We start from the raw sequence: 25,808 nt of genomic DNA, 5'->3' as shown, positions 1-25,808 counted from the left end.
CTAGGCCACATGCATCTTCTATTCCCATGTGAGATCAGCACTGCGAGCTTCCATGGGACTAGTGGTTGCAGCAGTAGAGCTCATTAATGGGACTACAGGTCGCAACCGTAGCAGTTACCTTGTGCAACTACAGGATCCAGCAGACCGATTGCTATTGTGGCACTACAGGTCGCAGCAGAGCATTTCCTTGTGGGTCTATACAGGTCACAGTAAGTTTTAGGAGGACACGCAACTTTTCCTTGTGGAGATGGGGGGCACTGGCACATTTAGTATGGAATCTCCTTGCATAACCAGTGCATATTGGCACAGTGCCCTCTAGACTAACTTGGTTTGTTGTTCCCAAATAGGGTCCTTGTATGCGTGATAGCAAAAATAATGGGATGTAGGAGGTGAGGGGACCCAAATACATTCTTCAGGTACAGAGGAATTTGGGCACAGCCTGCCACGCAATGTATTCCCTGGGGGGGGTCAGTATGTTCTATGCAGCTCTGACTCCCTTCATCTATCTGGTATCTCTGCTATTTCTGGGGCACCTTCCTTTCTGACAAGGGAGGATATCTCATCTGCTATCACTGGGGTACAGCAGCAAGTTTCCAGAATAAATGCCAGCTTGGACCACTTGGTTCCACCTCTCCTCCACCCTGGGCTATTCATCATCAGGAGTTCAAGTTTGTAAAGCTGCTACCGGTCTTCAGGTTGATACCTTCACAAATTTTAACCAAGTGGATGTTTGAGCCATTGAGACCCTACCTCTGGTTGACATGTTGTGCAGGCTGCAGCGTGATGTTCTAACCTGTTCTGATTTAGTTTGGGGTGTGTTGGCTTGTCCCTGTGTTGTCCTCCCTTCATAGTCAGTGCTTTGGAATATCCCTGTTGTAATGAGGTTGAAGAAATCCTGTGTCCTGGAATGTATAATAAAGAATATGGGATTTTTGGTTTACCTGTTAAATCCTTTCCTTGGATTACATCACAGGACGCAGGGATCCCAACCCACTGCCTTTTCAGTTTATGGCTTGCTACAAAAACTGAAGCCTTGCCTATTGGGGAGGGGTTATGCCTTTGAGGGTAATCACTTGAGGGGGCAGTATAACAATATTGTAATGGAGATGTAGATACACTGCGTCCTCTGATTTTCTCCAAGAAAAGGATTTAACAGGTAAACCAAAAATCCCATTATGTGATTTTATTTTCAAATAGGAATGTATTTTTAATATATCGTATAAATCAACTTACCTTAGAGTGTTTATTGTTGGATAGAAGACATGTTGCAAGAACATACACCTAACCTGGATTTTTAGTTTGAGATCTCATTAGAAAATGAGCATGAATCAGGTTTTTTTTCCAGATTTGGCACATCATGATTCTAGTGCCTGCAAAGCAGGCAGTGTAACACAAAACTGCTGGGATCTAGAGGAAAAACTTTTGTACGTTTCAAAAAATTCTAACTCCTAGCATGTTTTTTTCTGTCTCCTCTCTGCTCCTGTGTCCTCCTCCCCCTTCCCCTCCCTGCCTGTCAGCTTGTGACAGCCCTCCTCCTGCTGCTTGAAAAACTCTAACATGTATACACCATCAGCATTGCCTCCTATTGTAGTATCCCCCTCTGTGTGTGATTTATAAAAATGTCCGCTGTAAATACCTAATTTTAGAGCTTAGATCGTGTTTACATGACCGGTCAGATTTTTTCTTCTCTCTCAAGCAATGTCAGCGGGGGAATCTCGGCCCCTCCCACTTCATCTGTCAGAGGAGGAAAGGGGAGATCCGGCCGGTCATGTGATCGCAATCTTGGCTCTGAAATTAGGTAGTTACAGCATTTATTTTTATAAATCGCAGACAGAGGGGGACACTACAATAGGAGGCAGTGCTGATGGTGCATACATGTTAGAGTGGTTTAACAACCACTTTACTAATGTTTTTGAAAATAATGATCCTTGCCACGGTGTGTTCACTTTGTGAATTGAGATAATTGATTATCATGGTCACATAGTAAATCTGACTGAAAAAAGACACAAGTCCATACAGTTCAACCCAAAGAAAAAAAGTGTGAAATCCGTTCCCAACTGTAATGTCTCCAGTGCGTATTTGAGAATTAAGAGGAGTCTAATCAGTTGATAAGGGTTTTTTCCATACACTTTCAAACGCTTAACTGTCTTTTATACCTTTTTGTTTTGTAATTCTAGGAATGCACCTACACCAGCACGCTGCTGTCCTGCAGTTGGCTGCCTATACAACACAAATACTCTGGACTCCTTCAAGTCACATGATAAGAAGGCTTTGCTGGACCAAGCAGCTAATGAGGTGATCTGCTTTTGGCTAGCTATCCAATTCAATTTTACTTGTATTTATCATTTAAAGGACACCACATAATAATTTTAAAAAGACTTCCTATTATTTTATTTAGAGTAGATTCAATAGGCCATTAAGAAGAATGGAGAGTAGATTTAATAGGTCATTAAGAAGAATGGAGAGTAGGTTCAATAGGTCATTAAGAAGAATGGAGATCTTCTTTGTTCCCACTTTGTCTATTTGTTTCACTATAAAATAGGATAAAAAAAACAGGAATGGTGAAACCTTATCATCGTGGTTCTGAAAAACATTCATGTTTTGGAACTTTAGTGCAAAGATCTTGCTACGAGTACCTGTAAATTTCAAAGCTGTGTTCAATGTGAAAGGGGGCTTAAGGCGTTTTTAGGCATATTATGTTTTGACTTCTCCCTGCTATTACCTAGCAGAGATGAGTCATTGGTTGTTCAGGACTTGGCACCCGTTGGCCTCCCATCAACCAGTGACTCATCTCTGCCATCAGCCAATGGCTTTCCCCTATAGAACCCCCTCCCCAAGCATGTTGAGGGCATGTTGCTTGGTAGGGTTTGGGGACACACTCCTTTCCCGGGCTGCTTGCTTGGATAAGGGTTTGGTATGGTTTTTAGGGGGGACCTCACGCCTTTTTTTTTTTTTATATTTTTGGCGTGGGAACCTCCAAAAATCCTTACCAGACCTGAAGGACCAGATATGGATTGTGCGGGAACCTCCACACTGGGTGCTGGCTCCTGGCTCCTTTCCAACAGTACAAATCACAAGAAAAAACACGTACATTCTTTATTTGATGCGTCCACATTGGAGTCTGTGGGGTGCAAAATCATGCAGCATTGCACTGAAGTAGCACAGATATCTTCCCCAAAGTCACATCGCAGTTGCAGTGCATTAATGTGAGTGTGGACTATTGAAATCAATGTGATTTCCATTGTCATGTGATTCTGTGCAACTGAAATTGCACTAGTGAGAACCAGGCCTTACTGACCCTGTAACAACAGTTTACTAAGGGGGAAAATCTACATCAAGGACAAAGACGGCATTTAAAAAAAACAACTTGTATATAAAAAAAACTTTGCAGAAAATGGATTTATATAATATCCCACCAACATTGTACATTTTATTACACGCATTTTAAAAACACTGTTCCAAAATGGAAACCATATCAAGCCAAAATACAAAAGCCACAAATATATACTCAAAACTTGCAATATATATGAAATATCATAAGTAGGTATTTTTCAACCAATACATACTATTGCGACTAATGTTTAGCTGATGCACTTTAAATTTGCTAATAAATTTCTCTTTATGCGAAATCTAAACCTTTTTTTAATCTCATATTAGAGTGGGAAAGAATCAGATCTTGGTTTTCAGTGCTATCTGGGGTTGTGTTAGAAGTGTGCACAAATCTGTCTGACTGAAAATAAATTGAATGTATAATTTAAGTAGATGTTTATATTACATAGATTAGGCAACACTAAAGGAGATCAAAGATGTTTAAAGGTTGTATAGTCACATTGTAATGTGTTTTGATCTTAAAGATTGCCTCTTCAAATTTATACATGTGGTTTTATGAGAACTTATTGCCACTGAAAGGTTCCTTTTTTACACCTAGATTATATGCATACCACGTGCAATACAAAAATAAGTTTTAACTCTAAGCTGTTGCCATTTTGCAGATATGGGAAGCAATAAAGTCTGGAGCTGCTCTTCAGGAGCCTGTGCTTCTTAATAAATTTCTCCTGTTGACATTTGCGGTAAGTACTTTTATTTACATCTCATTTTTGTTCACATGCTTAAAAATTACCTTCTCTTTTAAACCCATTTTATTTTAGTGGAGGATAGTGCACACAGTCTCTGTGTAATGTTATACATTCTGCTCAATATTTCATACTGATGTCCAGCTTCTTAAAGTATTTTGTGTACTCCAACCCTCCCTGCTGCTGCCCCAATTAGGCCGGCCCAGTATTGGGGACAGTCTAGAGGAGGGCTAAAGACAGATGGGTTAGCTAATTAAGGCTGGGTTCACACTAGTGCGAATCGGATGCGGATTTCTCTATGGTGTCAATTCACATATCTCCGCAGCGGCTCTGGTGCGATTTGCACAGGAGCCCTGTGGGTCTGTTGCTCCGTTTCAGGTCTGAATTCAGCCAAAAATTCAGACTGAAATCGCACCTGAAACAGTGAACGAGGACGCACCGGACACCTGCTGTGAGCCGCTGCGTGCTCATATGTGAACCCAGCCTTAAGTGTAACTAGACTTGCACTTGTACTGTCTTTCAACTTACAGAACTTACGGAACTGATGGGGAGATGGTGTGAGAGAAGCAGTTTTAATTGAAACACTAAGGCTCCATTTAAACCTGGGTGGTCCAGAATCGCAGCAAAATACGGCACCTGTTTGCGATGTCATTACTTTTATTGGCACCCCAATCTCGGTGCGATTTTGCTGCACAGCGAATCAAACTGCAATTGCGCCACATCACAACGCACGCTGCTTGTCACTCAAAAAGGAAAATATACTATTTTAGGGAAAAAAAAGGTAATTTTGAAATTGATGGCAGCAAAACGTCTCAAAGTTGGGACAGCAATAAAAAATCGCCAAAGTGGTACTAAAAGGAAGAGCTGGAAGAACATTTTGCAACGAATTAGGTTAATTGGCAACAGATCAGTAACATGATTGGGGGTATAAAAGAACATCTTAGAGAGTCTGTGGGCCTCAGAAGTAAAGCTGGGCAGAGGTTCATCAATCTGTAAAAAAACTAATCTAAAACCATTTCAGAAAAATGTTCTTCAACATAATTTTGCAAAGACTTTAAATATATAATCATTTACAATACATAATATTAAAATTCAGAGAATCTGGAGAAATTTCTGTGCGCAAGGGACAGGGCTGAAACGCATTATTGGATGCCTGTAATCTTTGGACGCTCAGATGGCACTGCATAAAAAACAGGTATGATTCTGTGATGGGAAACACTGCATGTGCTCAGGAATACTTCCAAAAATCGCTGTCTGTGAACACAGTTTGCAGAACCATCAAAAATGCAAGATAAAGCTCTGTCATGCTGAAAAAGCCATATCTGTACATGATCCAGAAACACCACCATCCTCTCTGGGCCAAAGTTCATTCAAAATAGTCTGTTGCAAAGTGGAAAACTGTTCTGTGGTCAGACAAATCAAAATTTGACATACTTTTTGTCAACCATGGGCTCCAAATTCTCTGGACTAATGAGGAGAGAGACCTTCCTGCTTGTTATCAGCACAGTTTAAAAGTCTGCATCTCTGACAGTACTTATTTTCTTATCGTACATCATGGGACACAGAGCCATAGTAGTTACTATTTGGGTTATAGGCCACCTTCAGGTGATGGACACTGGCACACCCTAAGACAAGAAGTCCACTCCCTAGTACTGGGAGTACCTCCATTTTTTTTCGCCAGTGTCTAAGATGTTGGTCATGGGTACAGATGTGCTGTGCTGATCTCCACTGGAGCAATCCTTGTTGGGGCTAGCCATGCAGCCAGATCCATTCAAAGTGTCTTTTTTTTTTAAATCAACCAGGTTTATTGCGATTTACAGTGCATACATGTTACAGATTACAGTTACAAAAATGCTACAGATCGTACAGCTCCTCAAATAACAATTGTATAACCATCTCAAATCTTCAATGTCCCATCACGTTTTATGCATGAAATAAATAAAGCAAAAGGGTACCTTGTGTCAGTGTTTTGGGTTACTTCACTACCCAGGGGCCGGAGGATCTGCTTGTTATTTACATTACTATGTATTGTGCATAAACCGGCTATGAACAAGTGCTAGACTCCTGCAGCCACCTGTCCCAGATTTTGTAGTATTTCTCAGGACATCCCCTATTGGTGTATATAAATTTTTTGTAGGGGAGGGTGTTGTTTATTTCTGCTTTCCATTCTGCAACGCTCGGGGGATAAGTCCTCATCCATTTCCGAGTTATTGTCTTTCGTGCTGTGAATAACGTCTCGTGTAGAAATGTCTTCATGTACCTGTCGGTCGAGTCTGGCAAGAGTCCCAAAAGGCACATTTTTGGGTCCAGCGTGGCTGGAGAGCCCATTTCGTCATGGAGGAATCTTACAATCTGTGTCCATAGTCCCTGTACTTTGGGGCATGACCACAGTAAGTGAATGAATGTTCCTGTCTCCCTTCCACACATTTGGCACAAAGTGGACTGGGAGCCTCTGTACCTGGCAACCCTGAGGGGGGTAAGGTACGCTTGATGGAGTATGTAAATTTGAGTCAGCCTGTCCGACAGTTTTGGGGAAACTGTCTTACAGAATTCCAGAGCTTCCTCCCATTCCCCGTCCTCGATAGGTCCCACCGCCCTTTCCCAGCGAGGTTTAAGTCCATAAGCTATTTTAGTTGCTACTGGGGTGGAAAGTAGATTGTAGAAGGCTGAAATTAGTTTTTGAGGATCAGTGTTTTTGATGATTGCCATAGCGACATTTGAAGCGGGCTTAGGGGGGGACAATGGGAATTGAGTGCGAATTGCATGCTTGACTTGCAGATATCTAAAGAGCATATGATTGGGAAGATTGTACTCCTCTTGGAGTGTGTGGAAGGTTTTTAGAGTCCCATTGGTAAGTAAATGATGGAGATAGAAGATTCCATAGGTGGACCAGCAATCTACATCAGGAATTTGCAAGAATTCAGGTAGGACCTTGTTGTGCCATAATGGGGTGAAGTCGTTATATTGGGGAATCTCTAGTTTAGCGGAGGCAATGTCCCATATGCGTCTGTATTGACACAGTAGGGCCAGCTCACCAGTCCTCAAATCAGTATTTCCGGTGTTTATTGTTATCGCATAAAGAGGGACTTTAGTGCATCTGGCCCACTTGGGGCACATCAGCTGGAGGAACCGCTCCCTGTCAGTCTTGTCAATGTGGTATAGTTGTGATAATTAGGACGAAATATAGTATAGGTTGAAATCTGGTAGTGCCATACCTCCCAGGTCAGGTGGGTTTTTTAGCGTCTGCCATGCCAGTTTGTGTCTGTTAGGACCCCATACAAAAGATTTGAGGAGGGCTTCTAGAGTCTTGAAGTATTTTAAAGGTAAGTATGTTGGGGAGTGCCACATAACATATAATACTTTGGGGAGTAGAACCATTTTAATTAAGTTTATTCTGCCCCATACCCCCAGTGGCAAGCGAGTCCAGGTCCGCAGCATTCAAAGTGTCTTTTAGGCCGAATTGAATGGTACACGGGCCTCGTGTCCGAAGAAACAAGGTTTTGCCTGTAAATGCTTCTCTTTTTAGAGAGCTGGACCCCAGGATTCAGTACTTTTGGCATTAAGGCCATAAAGTTTTACTGGTGGTGGTGCTATTACAGGTCCAGGATTGTGTAGAAATTTTTGAATTTTCTTTTGAATGTCTCCTTTAGTGAATGTTGTCATGCCTATGTGTCACCACTGGGGGCTGTATAGAGCACATACCGTCTCATGCTTCCTGAAAGAGCTCACGCTGTGTCCGAGACAGCTTCCTTTCCTCCAACCAGTAGCAGACCTCCAGTAAGTCTGGGGGGGGGGGTTTCCTCCCCACCAGGCACCCCTCCCCCACCTGTACTGTTTTCTCCCCCTCTTCACGAGGAAGAAGTGTCAAGAGAAAAACAAATAAAAGAAAAAAAACAAACGGCATGCCGCCCTACTTGGCGTCTTCCAGGCTCCCTCTTCACCATTTTCTTTCTCATACATCATGAGACACAGAGACTCAGTAATTACTGATGGGTTATAGGGTATCGCTAGGTGATTGGACACTGGCACACCCTAGACAGCAAGTTCAATCCCCCATATAACCCCTCCCCCTACTGGAGGTACCTCCAGTTTTTTTCACCAGTGTCTTGCCCCTTACTGGGGCCAGCTATGCAACCGGATCCATTAAAAGTGTCTTTTATAGGCCAAATTGACCAAATCTCTGGTGCATACCGCACCACCCGCCTCCATCCGCCGCCATTTGCCACCGCCATTACAGCAGCTTCACATCCACCAGCCCTTCCCTCTCCTCTGTCCCAGCCTCCCCTCCATGCTTGTCAGCAGGATTAGAGCCTCTGCTTGCGTGGGAAATGCTTGTTTTTAAAAAAACAAGCGGGGGGGGGTGGAAGTGGTTGGAGGAGGGACACAGCAGACGGGCACATGTGAGTGTGGAGGACACAGGCATTCCCAGGCAGCATTTACTTAGGCACTAGACTGAACTACAGTGCTCAGCAGTCAGTGCATTTTTTTGTGGTACCTCTACCTTTTTGTTGCTTTGCACTATGGGTAGAAGAGATACAAGTACCCGAAGAATAGGGTCTCAAAGGGGTCCCTTTCAGGCCCCCCTCCTGCAGCACTCCCCCCCCCCCCCAGGACCCTGAGAGGCTGGCCAGGGAGAGCTGTCGGGGTCAGGGGCTTCAGCTGCTTCTGGCACTTCAGCCCCTGTATACTTTACACAGGAGGTTTTTTCTTCAACCATAAACGGTTTAGAGGAAAGATTAGTGACCTTAATCGCGTCTTCACTCAGTGGAAGAAAACACACTAGGTCCCTCTCTGTCACCCAGGACCCTCAGAGTGAGGAACTCTGGGATAAAGAAGAGGAATCCCCCTCAGAGGATCGGGAGGAGACTGATGATTCCACTTCTGAGGAATCTAGTGGAGAAGGGCCCTCTTCAGTTTGTCAGGAAGAGAACCAACCTACCAGCGGCTTTGGGTTTTGCTGTTGATGCTATCAGAGATTCTATCCTTCAGACCTCTCGCCTTACGCTTGGGTTGGTACACGAGATGCGTAGAATCTTATGGCTGAAAAATTGGTCAGCCGAATCACCATGTTCGAAACTCCTGGCGGGATTTCCTTTTCGTGGTGCAATACTGTTTGGAGAGGATTTGGACAATTATATCCAAAGGATCTCTAGTGGGAAAAGCACCCTTTTACCAGTCAAGAAAAGGAGTAACCGTCCCTCCTTTAAATGGCACTTTCTCCAGTGCCAGGGTCATCAGCCTTCAGGCAGTCACGATGGCCTCCTCTGTCAGGCTCAAAGGTTAAAACTCAGAGTCAACCCCGGGGACAAAAGAAGTCCTGGGGGAGAAGGTCTTCAAGACAAAACGCTAAGACCTCCTTATGAAGGGGCGCCCCCCGCTCGCTTGAGTGTGGGGAAGACTACTAAAGTTCTCAGGGCTCTGGCAGGAGGATTTTTCTGGACAAATGGGTGGTCTCCTCAATAACTCTAGGTTACAAACTAGAATTCAGAGAATTCCCTTCTCCTCGTTTCCTCAGATCAAATGTACCCAGAGAAAAAGGAGTCTCTCCTTCTAGCGTTGGAGCGACTATTGTCACAAAAACTTATCATGGTAGTTCCCACGCAAGAGCAGGGAATGGGGTGTTGTTCAAACCTTTTCACGGTACCAAAGCCAAACAGATGTCTGACCCATTCTAGATCTCAAAGCTCTAAACCAATTTTTAAAGATACGGTCCTTTCGCATGGAATCGATCCAATCGGTAGTCTCTATCCTGCAAGGAGGAGAACTTCTGGTGTCAATAGACATCAAGGATGCATACCTGCATGTACCTATTTTCCCTGCTCATAAAAAATTAATGCGCTTCGAAGTAGAAAAACGCCGCTTTTAGTTTGTTGCTCTGCCTTTTGGACTAGCTACTGCACCTCGGGTGTTTACAAAGGTCTTGGCCCCTGGACCAAAATTTGGTCACCACAATCAACTACCTGGAATACCTAGGTTGGGTCCTCAACTTAGAGAAGTCTTCTTTAAAACCAGTAAGCCCTTGTACACACGGTCAGAGATTCCGACGGAATATGTCCTATCGGACCGTTTTGTCGGATATTCTGACTGTGTGTGGTCTGCATCGGACTGTTTCCGTCTGAACTTTTCCAACTTGCCGGTAAAATTTTCAGACAAAATGCTCCGATTGGACATACTCCGATCATGTGTAGCCTACTCCGACGGACAAGGTGCCACGCATGCTCAGATCAAATTCCTAGACCAAAGCTATTGGCTACTAGCCTGAACGTAGTCCCGTCATAACGAAATAACGTCATCACGTTATGTACAATCGGATTTTCCGACAACTTAGTCCGACCGTGTGTATGCAACATCACTTCCGGACCTCCTCTGGAATTAATCCGTCGGAATTACGGTTGTCAGAATCTCCGACCGTGTGTACAAGGGCTAAGAAGACATTTGAGTGTTTGGGTCTGGTCATAGATACAGCCCAGCAGAGGGTATTCCTGCCCCAAGCAAAGATCAGTGCTATAAAAGAACTGATTCAGGTAGTCAGGGCAAAGAAGGGTCCTTCTATTCGTCTTTGTATGAGGTTGTTGGGGAAGATGGTGGCTTCTTTCAAAGTAGTCCCCTACGCTCAGTTTCATTCGAGGCTGCTGCAAAACAGTATCCTGTCGGTCTGGAACAAGAAGGTTCAGGCATTAGATTTTCCGATGCATCTGTCTCCTACAACGCGTCAGTGCCTCAGCTAGTGGTTGGTACCCAAAAATCTGCGGAAAGGAAAATCCTTTTTACCAGTTACCTGGACAGTGGTAACAACAGATGCCAGTTTTTCGGGTTGGGGGCCAGTCCTGGAACAGTCAACTGTCCGAGGGAGATGGTCCAAGACCGAGAGGGCCTTACCCATCAACATTCTGGAGATCCGTGCAGCGTATCTATCTAAAAGCCTGGACACTCAGGTTGCAGGGATGCCCTGTCAGAATCCAGTCCGACCAATGCCACAGCAGTGGCTTATATCAATCACCAAGGGGGCACCAAGAGTCGTGCAGCTCAGGGAGAAGTAAACCAGATCTTAATCTGGGCAGAAAGACATGTGGCATGCATATCGGCAGTCTTCATTCGGGGGGCAGAGAACTGGCAGGCAGACTACTTGAGCCGCCAGCAGTTAGTCCCAGAGGAATGGTCTCTTCACCCCAACGTCTTCTTGGCCATATGCCAGAGATGGGGGTTTCGGGTGTAGATCTCTTTGCGTCCAGGTTCAGCAACAAGATCGACAACTTTGTGTCAAGAACGAGGGATCGTCTTGCATGCGGGACAGATTCGTTGGTAACTCCGTGGCATCAGTTCTGTCTGATTTATGCATTCCCTCCTATTCTGCTACTGCCATGACTTCTTTGCAGGATCAGGCAAGAAAAGAAGTCAGTGCTTCTGGTGGCCCCAGCATGGCCCAGAAGAGCTTGGTATGCAGAAATAGTGAAGATGGCGGTAGGCTCTCATTGGACCCTACCGTCCCTTCCAGACCTGCTATCCCAGGGACCAGTATTCCATCCTACCTTACAAATGCTAAATTTAACGGTTTGGCTATTGAAACCCACATTCTGAAGAATCGTGGGCTTTCGGGCCCTGTGATCTCTACCTTGATTAATGCAAGAAAGCCAGCTTCCAGAATGATTTATAGTCTGGAAAGCATATGTCTCCTGGTGTGAATCCTGGGGTTGGCACCCCAGAAAATATGTCATAAGCAGAATCCTCAAATTTCTGCAAAATGGGTTGGAGATGAAACTGGCCTTAAGTACCATCAAGGGCCAAGTCTCGGCCTTATCGGTTCTGTATCAACATCCACTTGCTTCGCATTCTTTGGTCTGAAGCTTTATACAAGGGGTAATGCGCCTTAATCCTCCAGTTAAGGCACCTCTGAACCCCTGAGATGTGAATTTTAGTTCTGCCAGCTTTACAGAAGCAGCCTTTTGAACCGATACATCAAATTCCCTTAGTTCTGTTGACAAGGAACTTAATTTTTCTGGTGGCCATTTCTTCTGCCAGAAGAGTATCAGAGTTAGCAGCCCTCTCTTGTAAAGGGCCGTATCTGATAATGCACAAGGCGAGTGGTGTTACGCCCTCATCCTAGTTTTATACCGAAGGTAGTCTCAGGTTATTATTTAAACCAAGATATTGTTCTGCCTTCCTTTTTTCCAAATCCCTGCTCTATGGAAGAGAAGTCACTACATTCTTTGGATGTAGTGAGAGCAGTCAAAGCCTATCTGGAAGCGACTGCTCAGGTTCGCAAAATGGATGTTTTGTTCGTATTGCCAGTGGGTCCTAAGAGAGGACAGGCTGCGTCGAAATCTACCATTGCTAAATGGATTTGACAAGTAATTGTTCAAACTTATGGTTTGAAGCAAAAGATTACGCCTTTTCGAATCAAGGCGCACTCCACTAGGGCTATTAGTGCTTCATGGGCAGTGCATCACCAGGCCTCCATGGCTCAAATCTGCAAAGCCGCAACCTGGACTTCTTCTTCTTCTTCTTCTCTTTCTTCTTCTTCTTCTTCTTCTTCTTCTTCTTCTTCTTTTTCTTCTTCTTCTTCTTCTTCTTCTTCTTTCTTCTTCTTCTTCTTCTTCTTCTTCTTCTTCTTCTTCTTCTTCTTCTTCTTCTTCTTCTTCTTCTTCTTTCTTCTTCTCTTCTTCTTCTTCTTCTTCTTCTTCTTCTTCTTCTTCTTCTTCTTTCTTCTTCTTCTTCTTCTTCTTCTTCTCTTCTTCTTCTTTCCTTCTTCTTCTTCTTCTTCTTTTCTTCTTCTTCTTCTTCTTCTTCTTCTTCTTCTTCTTCTTCTTTTCTTCTTTCTTCTTCTTCTTCTTCTTCTTCTTCTTCTTCTTCTCTTCTTCTTCTTCTTCTTCTTCTTCTTCTTCTTCTTCTTCTTCTTTCTTCTTTTCTTTCTTCTTCTTCCTTCTTCTTCTTTTCTTCTTCTTCTTCTTTTCTTCTTCTTCTTCTTCTTCTTCTTCTTCTTCTTCTTCTTCTTCTTCTTCTTTTCTTCTTCTTCTTCTTCTTCTTCTTCTTCTTCTTTTCTTCTTCTTCTTCTTCTTCTTCTTCTTCTTCTTCTTTCTTCTTCTCTTTTCTTCTTCTTTTCTTCTTCTTTCTTCTTCTTCTTCTTCTTCTTCTTCTTCTTCTTTCTTCTTCTTCTTCTTCTTCTTCTTCTTCTTCTTCTTCTTCTTCTTCTTCTTCTTCTTCTTCTTCTTCTTCTTCTTCTTCTTCTTCTTCTTCTCTTCTTCTTCTTCTTCTTCTTCTTCTTCTTCTTTCTTCTTCTTCTTCTTCTTCTTCTTCTTCTTCTTCTTCTTCTTCTTCTTCTTCTTCTTCTTTCTTCTCTTCTTCTTCTTCTTCTTCTTTCTTCTTCTTCTTCTTCTTCTTCTTCTTCTTCTTCTTCTTCTTCTTCTTCTTCTTCTTCTTCTTCTTCTTCTTCTTCTTCTTTTCTTCTTTTCTTCTTTCTTCTTCTTCTTCTTCTTCTTCTTCTTCTTCTTCTTCTTCTTCTTCTTCTTCTTCTTCTTCTTCTTCTTCTTCTTCTTCTTCTTTTCTCTTCTTCTTCTTCTTCTTCTTCTTCTTCTTCTTCTTCTTTCTTCTTCTTCTTCTTCTTCTTCTTCTTCTTCTTCTTCTTCTTCTTCTTCCCTTCTCCTTCTTCTTCTTCTTCTCCTTCTTCTTCTTCTTCTTCTCCTTCTCCTTCTCCTTCTCCTTCTCCTTCTCCTTCTCCTTCTCCTTCTCCTTCTCCTTCTCCTTCTCCTTCTCCTTCTCCTTCTCCTTCTCCTTCTCCTTCTCCTTCTCCTTCTCCTTCTCCTTCTCCTTCTCCTTCTCCTTCTCCTTCTCCTTCTCTTCTCCTTCTCCTTCTCCTTCTCCTTCTCCTTCTCCTTCTCCTTCTCCTTTCCTTCCTTCCCTTCTCCTTCTCTCCTCCTTCTCCTTCTCCTTATCCTTCTCCTTCTCCTTCTCCTTCTCCTTCTCCTTCTCCTTCTCCTTCTCCTTCTCCTTCTCCTTCTCCTTCTCCTTCTCCTTCTCCTCCTCGCATCCTCCTCCTCCTCCTCCTCCTCCTCCTCCTCCTCCTTCCTCCTCGCATCCTCCAACGTCTAGCCGTGGGAAAATGTGTTTAAAAACACCATTGTTGCTGCTGCAAGCTAACAGAGGGACACAAGAGTAAAGAGATTTGGTGACACAGGCATTCCTTTTGACACATTTGCTATTGGCATCAGCTGAGCATTAATAGCAGCAGCAGGGCTGGACTATTGCTCAAGCAGTGGAAGCGTTCCTTCTGGTAATACCTCTGCTTTGTGCATCAGGCTATGGTTAGAAAGGGGGTAAAAGCACCTCAAAAAAGGATTCTAGAAAGACTTCTACAGCCACTAGGAAGCCTAAAGCCATCTCTAAAAATATGGCATCCTCCCCTGACAGTGAAATGGCTGGTCAGAGTGAGCCATCAGAGACGCCGGGTGTTGCAGCTGCTTTTAGCACTGCAGCCCCTGTATATAATACTGAAGAGGTTTTTTCCTCAACCATTTTAGGCTTGCAACAAAAAATTGATGCCTTAATCGCATCCCAGAGTGGGACTAAGCATAATGGGTCCCCGACCTTTACCCAGGGTTCTCAAACTGAGCAACGGGGAGAGAGATGACGCTTTTCTCTCGGGGGACCAGGAAGAGGCTGATGACTCCTCTTCTGAAGAGTCTAATATGGATGGATCAGGTTCACAGGAAAGGTTGTTGGTACAATCTCTCACTGAATTTGTAGCGGAGTCAGTCGATGAGCCCACTTCTTGTTTGGGTTTGCTAAAGCCTCCCCAACCTATTCATGCTTTTTCTATCCATTCATTACTGAAGCTTATGTATTCTGAGTGGGAGCACCCAGATAAACCATATTTTCCTCCAAAAAAGTTCTCAAAACTTTATCCTATGGAGGAAGAGTTTAATAAGAAATGGGGGATTCCAGCAATTGACACTGCTATATTCTCTGTGAACAAGAACTTGACTTGTCTGTAGACAATGTTCAAATGCTGAAGGATCCAACCGATAAGAAGTTGGCGTTCTTAATTAAAAACAATATTTCTCTGGCAGGTTCAGTGGCTCAGCCTGGGCTGGCAGTGATCGGGGGATGTCAGTCCTTAAAAGACCAGTTTAAAGAGGTGCACAAGATTATTCCGGATAAGCAGGCCCAAGATTTGGCCGAGGCGTTATGTTTTACAGTAGACGCTATTCTCCAAGCCTCACAGCTTATGCTTGGGCTGGTACAGGATGCGTAGAGTTCTATGGTTTAAAAATTGGCCAGCCGAAGTGCCATGCAAAAAGCTAGTTTTCCGTTTCATGGTGAATGGTTGTTTGGAGACGATCTGGATAAATATATCCAAATAATCTTAAATGGAAAAATTTCCCCAGTGCCAGGAGCATCTGCCTCCAGGCAGTCACGATGGCATCCACCTTCAAGTTAGAGAGGTAAACCTCAGGGTCAACTCCAGGGTCAAAAGGGGCCTGGGGAGGAAGCCCGCTAAACAAAATACTAAAACCTCTTTATGAAGGGGCGCCCCTGCTCACTCGAGGGGGGGGGGGGGGACTTCTGCAGTTCTCAAGGGTCTGGCAGGAACAGTGTTGAGAGAAATGGGTAGCTTCCTTAATATCTCTAGGTTACAGACTACAGTTCTGAGAGTTCCCGTCTCCTCGTATCTTGTCATTTTGTCTTTTATTATTGTCTCAATAGGCTAATCTCACAGGCCTATGGGGATTGGAAGTCACACCTTATACAGAGGTATCGAGGGTCTATCAACCCCTAGACTAACAACATCCTATCACTCGTTTTTCTCAGAGCAAACGTTCCCAGAGACCCACTCTTTCTGGCTTTGGATCATCTCTTGTCTCAAAAAATTATATCAGTGGTCCACATGGAAGAGCAAGGTTCAGGGTTTTATTCAAACCTTTTTACGGTACTAAAACCAAATGAGGATGTCAGACCCATTTTAGATCTCAAAGATTTTTTGCATGGAATCAATCTGATCAGTGGTCTCTATTCTACAAGGTGGAGAACTGCTAGCGTCAATCGACATCAAGGATGCTTATCTACATGTGCCTATTTTCCCCGCTCACCAGAAATATCTGTGCTTCGAGATAGAAAATCTTCATTTTAAGTTTTTAGCTCTGCCTTTTGGTCTAGCTACTGCACCTCGAGTGTTTACAAAGGTTCTGGCTACCCCTTTAGCCAGATTAAGGGCTCAGGGGATAACTATTCTGGCTTATTTAGATGATCTGCTCTTGATATATCAGTCGGTAGCCCGCTTAAACCAGAGTTTGGTCAGCTACCTGGAATACCTAGGTTGGATTCTCAACCTAGAGAAATCCTCCTTAAAACCATCAAGGAGATTGCAGTACTTGAGTCTGATCATAGATACAGCTCGGAAGAGGGTATTCTTGTCCCAGGCAAAGATCAGTTCCATAAGCAAACTGATTCAGGTGGTCAAAGCAAAGAAGAATCCTTCTATTCGACTTTGCATGAGATTGTTGGGAAAGATTGTAGCTTCATTCGAGGCTGTTCCTTATGCGCAGTTTCATTCGAGACTGCTGCAAAACTGTATCCTGTCAACTTGGAACAAAAAGATCCAAGCTCTAGACTTCCTCATGTGTTTATCCCCCAAAGTGCATCAAAGCCTCAGTTTGTGGTTGATATCCAAGAATCTTCAGAAAGGAAAGTCCTTCCTACCAGTTACCTAGAAGGTGGTGACAACAGATGCCAGCCTTCTGGGCTTGGGAGCAGTCCTGGAAGAAGCATCTGTCCAGGGAAAATGGTCCAAAACAGAAATTACCTTGTCCATCAATATTCTAGAGATTCGGGCAGCACACCTGGCACTGGAGGCCTGGACGCTCAGATTATGGAACTGTCCGGTCAGGATCCAATGGCACAACAGTGGCCTATATCAATCGCCAAGGGGGCACGAGAAGTCATGTGGCTCAGAGAGGTGAATCATATCCTATCCTGGGCAGAAGACAACGTTCCTTGCCTATCGACAGTCTTCATTTTGGTAATCGAGAGTTGGCAGGCAGACTACTTGAGTGACTACTTGAGTCCCAACAGTTGTTCCTAGGAGAATTGTCTCTTCACCCCGACATCTTTCTGTCAATATGTCAAAAATGGGGAATTCTTTGCGTCCAGGTTCAACAGAAAGATCGACAACTTTGTGTCAAGGACAAAGGATCTGCTTACATGCGAAACGGATGCCTTTAGTTTTTCCGTGGGATCAGTTTTCACTGATCTATGCGTTCCCTCCTGTTCTGCTGCTTCCGAGCCTTCTTCGCAGGATCAAGCAGGAAGGGAAGGAGGTGATTCTTGTGGCCCAGAAGATCTTGGTGTGCAGAGATCATACATATGGTGGTAGCGGACCAGTGGACCCTACCTCCTCAGGCAGACCTTCTCTCGCAAGGTCCGGTATTCCATCCTACCTTACAAATGCTAAATTTAACGGTTTGGCTAATGAGACCCACATTCTGAAAGACCTTTGGGTGTCAGGTTCAGTAGTTTCTACTTTGGTTAATGCTAGGAAGCTGGCCTCCAGAGTCATATATTATAGATTCTGGAAGGTATATGTCTCCTGGTGTGAATCCAGGGGCTGGCACCCCAGGAAATTTTATAGGTAGGGTCCTTGAATTTCTACAGATGGGATTAGAAATGAAGCTGGTCTTGAGTACTATCAAAGGCCAGGTGTTGGCCTTATCTGTGTTTTTTTTTCAACGACCACTTGCTTCATACTCTCTGGTTTGTAGCTTTATTCAGGGGGTAAAGCGGATTAATCCTCCGGTTAGGTCACCCCTGAACCCTTGGGACTTGAATTTAGTCCTGTCAGCTTTACAGAAACAGCCTTTTGAGCCGATACGACATATTCCCTTGCTCCTTTTGACAAGTAAATTCGTTTTTAGAGCCTCCTGGTCTGGAGCAGGAATGGGTTGAGGCTGGGGGAAGAGCTTAAAGCTCAGGACTCTGTGGAGGGCCCAGCAGATGAGTCTGCTTCCGAGCAATCTGGACAAGAAGATATCCAGTTGATGTCTGCCTCTCAGTCGCAGAGGCTTTTTTTATAAATTATTTTTATTCAGATTTTTCACACATATTTAACAACACAAAACATAGAGGACGAGAGGCCAGCATACAATCTCTCCTCTTGGCCACTCAGGTCTAACGTTAGAACTAACATAGTCCTACTAACCACATAGTAAAATCAAACAAAACTCTCCCCCACCCCCCCAACAACCCAACCATCAGCACTAGTCAAGGATTAACGTTACACCAGTCAATTGTTGTTAGAGCTCCTTTGTGTCACTTGTCCATCTAAAAATACTTGGGGATAGTTAGTAGAGTGATCATATATTCATGTACAGCAGGTTCTTCGCCGTTAGTATTAAACCACTACATCAGCCAATTCCTATTGGAGAGAATATGTACATTTTTTAGGCCGGAAATTGGTTGTATCCACTCACAGTGGTTGCTTTACTTTATAGAATTTTTTCTTGCAGCCCCTAGAAATGTAGATAGCCTTATATAAGGGAATAACTGGGTTCATCAGGCTTTTCCAGTATGCTATTGTAGGAGCATTTGCCTTTTTCCAATGTAATAGAATAGCCTTCCTACCATAGAACAGCCCTATATTAAGTAAAGTGCGGTGAGCCAAAGAAGGGACGACCTCCTCAACTAAACCTATGAGGCATACTCTTGGAGTTGTAGGGACTGGTATACTGAGAACCTCTGTCAAGCAGGAGGTGATCGCGGACCAGAAGCTCTGGATCTGCAAGCAACTCCAGAAAATGTGCTCTGCATTTGCTGGTGAGGCAGAGCACCTCCAGCACTCATCTGTAACTGAGGAATATATGTGTGCCAACCTAGCTGGAGTATAGTAGATCCTATGCAGATACTTGAAATGTATAAAGCGGTCCGTAGCAGATACCAGGTGCTTAAAGGGGTGGTCCCACATATCCTCCCAGTCTTCTCCTTGGATTTCAGGGATCCATTTTTCCTTACATCTAGTTATCGTGGGTTGGTGTTTTAAAAAGAAAATTATTTATACGTAGTTGATAGAGGTTTGGCCAATTCCTCTTCCACGAATAGATCCTCCAGAGCAGAAGGGAGGATCTCCACTTCTCTGAGTGGAGAATTGTGCCTGGAATGCATGGCGTAATTGTAAATACCGGAAAAAGTGAGAGTTGGGTAAGTTATGTCTTGCTTTTAGTTGGTCAAACGTTAAGAGTTCGCCCTCTCTTGTAATGTCTCCTAGTATTTTAACCCCCCTACTAGCCCAAACTATAGGATCTGGCAGGGAATAGAAATTAAGTAAGTTGAGGTTCAGCCATAATGGGGCAGATGGAGTAATTCCTACATAGCTGGGGGACATTTTGAGTTGTGGCTATTTCCAAGGCTTTAATTATTGCCTTCATGAAATCCATTAAAGGTAGATTCGATTTTGGGCCTCTATAGAGCGCAAGTCTCAAACTCTGATAGGAGCCTAAATGAGCAGCCTCAAGGACCCTGGCCGAGTCCCCACCCTCCGCCATCAACCAGCGTCTTGCAAAAACCATCTGTCCAGCTAAGTAGTACTTCTGCCAATCAGGTAGTGCTAGTCCCCCCTGCCCCCATGGTTCTTGAAGTGCCTTTATACTTATGCAGGGTGGTTTGGGAGACCACAGAAAGGAACTAATAATGCTATTTAGTTTGTGGAAAAATTATTTGGGGACCCACACTGGAGAGTGCCTTAGGAAATATAGAATTACTGGCAAGAACTTCATTTTCAGGAGATTTATACATCCTAATAAAGATAGAGGGAGCCGTTTCCAAGCCTGTATTTTTTGCGTCAGACGAGGAACTAGTGGCAGAAGGTTTAGTGGCATATAATCCTGTACATTGGCCTTGACTTTGACCCCCAGGTACGTGATAGTGGAGACCCACTGCAGTGGGAGACTGTCCCCATCTACCCTTTGCGTCCTCGGACCCAATGGTAATATTGAAGACTTGGTCCAATTCACCCGAAGACCTGAGAAGGAGACAAACTTGTTGAGTATGCGCAAGGCCGCTTGAAGCGAGGTTTTCGGGCCCCTGAGGAACAGAAGTAGGTCATCAGCATAGAGAGCGAGGCTGAATGGCACCCACTTCCCGAGACTGACATAGTGCTCTTGCTATAGGCACCATCATTAGGGGAAAGGGGACAGCCCTATCTAGTTCCCCTTCCCACCGCAAAGAACCTTGAAGTCAGGAGCCCCAACCGAATTGCCGTCCGCAGGCCACTGTACAGTAAACTGACCCATCGTTGGAAATTAGGTCCAATACTTTGTGCATATAGTGCCAGTCGACCGTGTCGAAAGCTTTTTCAATGTCAATAGACACTACAACTTTTTCTGGTGTTTCTGTAGAATCTAATTGTAAATGGGTGAACAATCTCCAAAGGTTGGTGTCCGTAGATTTCCCAGGCATAAATCCCATCTGGTCAATGTCCACTAGTGAAGGAATGACCTTGGCCAGACATGATGCCAACACTTTGGTTCGTATCTTTAAATCGGTATTTAGTAAAGCAATAGGGTGGTAGAAAGAACACTCTTGTGGGTCTTGACCCGGTTTCAAAAGCAGGACCATATATGCTTCCATCATTGAACTCGGGAGAGCTCCATTTTTAAGGCAATGGTCAAAAAGGACGCTGAGTCTTGGGACTAGTTGTGGCCTAAAATGCTGGTAGAAGTCCACCAGGAAGCTATCCGGGCCCGGAGACTTGTGCGGTGGAAAAGCTAGGATCGCTGCCTCTATTTCTAGAGCAGATATGTCAGCATGAAGAAGTGCAACATCTGCGTCTGATAATGTGGGGAGAGAGAGGTCACTTAAAATCCCATCCAGCTCAATAGCATTATATGTTGGTATAGGAGAATAAAGTGTGGTATAATACTGCACAAATTCCTCTAGAATATCAGAAGGGCTAGAAGTTTTTTGCCATTTGGCACAATGCAGGCAAAGGCTGCAAGGGGATGTATGGGAGAGCAAGCAGGCAGGTAGAACAGCTATTTTCAGCTTACAGGATGCACGGATGGCTGAAGATGGGAATTGGGAAACCTGCAGCTCTCGCTCTCACGTCTTGCTCCTTTCACATCCGGACACGCCCCCATAGTCGCAGAGGCTTTTGATCCTGACTCTGATCGAAATTGTTCGTTCTGCCTTTAAGTTGCTTCTTGCAGAGGTGACTGAACCCCCCCACCGGTCCTCTTTCAGATCCCTGAGGCCTCTTCAGGCCGCACAGGCTTTCCCTCTACATTTCTGTTGGAACAGGCGGTGTATGCTGATTGGGAACATCCTGAAGGGATTTTTGTTCCTCCTAATAGGTTTTCCCTTTTATAACCCATGGATGAAAAGTTCATTGAAAAATGGAGCATGCCAGCAGTAGATGCAGCAGTCTCTTCCTTAACCACTTTCAGACCGGACCAATTTGCTGGTCAAAGACCAGACCACTTTTTGCGATTCGGCACTGCGTCGCTTTAACTGACAATTGCGCGGTCGTGCGACGTGGCTCCCAAACAAAATTAACGTCCTTTTTTTCCCACAAATAGAGCTTTCTTTTGGTGGTATTTGATCACCCCTGCGGTTTTTATTTTTTGCGCTATAAACAAAAATAGAGCGATAATTTTGAAAAAAACGCATTATTTTTTACTTTTTGTAATAATAAATATCCCCCAAAAATATATAAAAAAACATTTTTTTCCCTCAGTTTAGGCCGATACGTATTCTTCTACATATTTTTGGTAAAAAAAATCGCAATAAGCGATTATTGATTGGTTTGCGCAAAAGTTATAGCGTTTACAAAATAGGGATAGTTTTATAGCATTTTTATTAATAATTTTTTATTATTTTTTTTTTTACTAGTAATGGCGGCGATCTGCGATTTTTATTGTGACTGCGACATTGTGGGGGACCCATCGGACATTTTTGACACATTTTTGGGACCATTGTCATTTATACAGTAATCACTGCTATATAAATGCAGTGATTCCTGTGTAAATGACACTGGCAGTGAAAGGGTTAACCAGTGGGTGGCAGTGTAGGGGTTAAGTGTTCCTAGGGGTGTGTTACTAACTGTGGGGGGGTTGGGCTTTCATTTAGTGTACACTGATCTCTGCTCCAATCACATGGAGCAGAGATCAGCGTCACTAGTTGCTAGGCAGAATGGAAAAATGTTGTTTATACAGCATTTCCTCCATTCGGCCGCTCCGTGAGACGATCGCGGGGATGCCCGCGGCGATCGAGTCCGCGGGTCCCGCGACCGGACTCACGGGGGTCCCGACCAGCGCGGGAGCGCGCCGCCGGCGGCGCGCTCCCGATGGCACGGCGGCAACGAATATTGGACGTACATGTACGCCAATATGCCTGCCCGTGCCATTCTGTCGACGTACATCGTCGTGCGCTGGTCGGGAAGTGGTTAAACAAGAATTTAACTTGTCCGGTAGATAACGCATGGGGTTTGAAAGACCCCGTTGACAAGAAGTTGGAGTCATTTATAAAGGCTTCCTTTTCTTTGGCCAGTTCAGCTATTCAGCCAGCTGTTGCAGTAATCTACCAGTCCGTAAAGGATCAGGCCAAATGGCCTTATAGGCATAACCAGGAAGATGATCTGCCTGAAAGTAAGACAGATATTTCTCGAGTGCTGTGTTTTGCTGTTGACGCTTTAAAGGATTCAATACAGCAGGTTTCTGGTTTGGCTCTCTCGTCTGCGCATATGTACAGACTCTTATGGCTTAAAAACTGGTCAGCCGAGCTGCCTTGTAAAAAGTCAGGTTTCCCTTTTCATGGGGAATGTTTATTTGGCGATCATTTGAACAAATATATCCAAAAGATCTCTGGAGGGAAGAGTGCTCTACTTCCTGTGAAAAGCACCAGGTGTCCCTCGTTTAAAACCTCAGGGACCGCTTCCTCCAATGTCTCAGTGTCAAGGCGTTTCCTCCACCAGCAGGGCGCTAGGGCCAGGGGCAAGCTGCAGGGCCGGAAGAAGCCCTGGGTCCAAGATTCTTCAAAACCCAGCACCAAGCCCTCCTTTTAAGGGGACGCCCTCACTCCAAGTGAGGGGAAGGCTGCTGCACTTTGCAGACATTTGGAGAACAATAATTCAGGACGAGTGGGTCACCTCAATTATATCTTGTGGTTACAAGCTAGAGTTGCGGGGGTTTTAAGATCCAGCGTTATCTCAGAACCTTCAAAAAATAATTATTGCTTCAGGTACTACATCATCTAGTGCATCAAGGAGTGATTGTAGAGGTTCCGGTATCTGAAAGGGGCACAGGGTTTCACTCAACTGTTTATGGTTCAGAAACCAAACTGGGACACGAGGCCCATTTTGGACCTAAAATCCCTGAACAAGTATCTATTGATAGTCCTTTCGGGTGGCGTCTGTCCACTCAGTAGTAGCCTCACTCCAGAGGGGAGACTTTCTAGCCTCCATCAATATAAAAGATGCGTATTTGCAGATGCCTATCTTCAGCCTCATCAGAGATTCCTACGTTTTGCAGTAGAGAAATGTAATTTTCAGTTTGTGGCTCTACCCTTTGGGCTGGCTAAAGCTCCCCGGGTGTTCACAAAGGTCCTGCCACCAGTACTGGGTCTTTTAAGGGCCCAACGGATCCTGGTGCTCTGGTATCTGGATGACCTACTCTGAGATCACTCATTACAGGCTCTAGAGCAGACCATAATATGCACAGGTATTTGAAAAGCTTAGGCTGGATCACAAATACCGAAAAGTCGACCTTGAAACCAGCTCAAAGTCTAAAGTATTTAGGTCTGATCCTAGATACAGTTCAAGCAAGAATATTCTTGCCACCTGTAAGGATCTGTGCCCTGAAGGTTCAGTTGCATTAGATAAGGGGCACCAGACAACCCTCCATTCGGCTCTGTATGAGTCTTCTAGGGAGGATGGTATCCTCCTTCGAGGCAGTGCCCTAGGCCCAGTTCCATTCCAGTCCTCTACAACAAGACATCTTGTTGGCTTGGAACAGGAGAGGACAAGCCCTGGATTATCCAACATGCTTATCTCCTCGGGCACGCTTAAGCCTAAACCGGTGGTCAGGATCAGAACCTGCGAAAGGGAAAATCCTTTCTTCCGGTAACTTGGAGAGTACTGACTAAAGATGCCAGTCTCTCATTCTGGGGAGTGACCCTAGAAGGGCTCACAGCTCAGGGAACATGGTCATGGACATAAAAGATCCTGCCCATCAACGTCCTGGAATAACGGGCAGTACGTCTGCCCCTATGGTCCTGGACAGTGGAGCTTCAGGACTGCCCTATCGGGGTTCAGTCCGACAATGCCACTGCAGTGGCCTATATAAACCATCAAGACTTGACCAGGAGTCATTCAGCTCTGAAGCAGGTGAACTACATACTAGCCTGGGCAAAGGGACATGTGCCAATAATATCGGCAGTCCATATCCCGGGAGTAGAATGGTCCCTACACCCAGGGGTGTTCCAGGAAATTTGCCAGCAGTGGGGATGGCCAGAGGTTGACCTATTGGCATTCAGGTTCAGCAACAAGTTACAGCAATTTGTGTCCCGAACAAGGCAATAGGACAGATGCTCTGATAGTTCCATGGAGACAGTACTCTCTGGCTTATGCTTTCCCTCTGATCCCTCTCTTTCCACATTTGTTGTGCAGGATTCAGAGAGAGGGGGTTCCAGTCATTCTGGCGGCACCAGCCTGGCCCAGAAGGCCCTGGTTCCCAGAGATTGTGAGACTGACAATAGACGGGCCATGGACGCTTCCATGTCTCCCCGATCTACTCTCTCAAGGTCCTATATTCCACCCCAATTTACATTCTCTAAATTTGACGGCATGGCTATCAAAGCCACGGTGTTAACAGACCATGGCTTCTTGGGATCAATAGTGTCTACCCTAGTGAATGCTAGAAAAGCTGTCACTAGGAAAATGTATCCTAAGGTCTGGAAGACGTATATTGCTTAGTGTGAAGCCATAAAATGGCACCTTCAGAAATACATGATTGGGAGAATTCTCTTATCTATAGTCTGCTGTGGAAATCAAATTGGCTTTGAGTACAATCAGAGGTCAAGTTTCGTCCCTATCAGTATTCTTCCAAAAGCCTTTAGCCTCCCATTCATTGATCCAAACCTTTATGCTGGGGGTAACTCACTTGCTTCCCCCCATTAGGTCACCTATGTATCCTTGGGACTTGAACTTGGTGTTGTCTGTGTTATAGAAACGACCATTTGAACCTATCAAGGAAATTCCATTGCTGTCACGCAAGCTAGCTTTCCTGATGGCCATCTCGGCTAGAAGGGGTTAGTTGCCCTTTCGTGCAGGGAACCATACTTGATCCTTCACCACGACAGGGTTGTGTTAGGACCTGTTCCATCCTTTTTGCCAAACGTGGTGTCGGCCTTTCGTTTAAATCGGGACATTATTTTGCCTTCTTTTTTCTCTCAGCCTCATTTGGCATAAGAGAGGTGACTGCATTCTTTGGACGCTGTCCGGACAGTCAAGGTTTATTTGTCTAGATCTGCGGAGATTGTTTTACCAAAAGGACCCAAGAAAGGGCAGGCAGCTTCCAAGCTTCCATTGCCAATTGGGTTTGTCAATTGGTCATTCAGGCCTATGGTCTGAAACATAAAGCTCCTCCCTTTTAGGGTGAGAGGTCTTTCTACCAGGGGTGTAGGAACCGCCTGGGCTTTTCGCCATCAGGTATCTGTGGCTCAGATTTGTAAGGCTGTTACCTGGTCTTCAGTGCATAC

The 25,808-nt window shown here is 44.6% G+C and overlaps 1 protein-coding gene across 7 annotated transcripts in view; it reads left to right on the top strand.

The window, feature by feature from the left end:
- Window positions 1–25,808, top strand: part of ATG7 (autophagy related 7) — a 423,049-nt gene that overhangs the window by 5,458 nt on the left and 391,783 nt on the right. For all 7 annotated transcript variants that reach the window (XM_077452132.1, XM_077452129.1, XM_077452130.1 and 4 more), the window contains exons 4-5: window positions 2,178–2,295; window positions 3,993–4,070. In XM_077452132.1, coding sequence (XP_077308258.1) covers window positions 2,178–2,295; window positions 3,993–4,070 — 196 coding nt within the window. The remainder of the gene's footprint in view (window positions 1–2,177; window positions 2,296–3,992; window positions 4,071–25,808) is intronic.

Source organism: Lithobates pipiens, unplaced genomic scaffold (genome assembly GCF_037356315.1).
Source record: "Lithobates pipiens isolate NorthernLeopardFrog02 unplaced genomic scaffold, aLitPip1_a1.2 Scaffold_23, whole genome shotgun sequence".
Lineage (NCBI taxonomy): Eukaryota > Metazoa > Chordata > Amphibia > Anura > Ranidae > Lithobates > Lithobates pipiens.
This window is presented reverse-complemented; position numbering and strand designations above follow the sequence as displayed.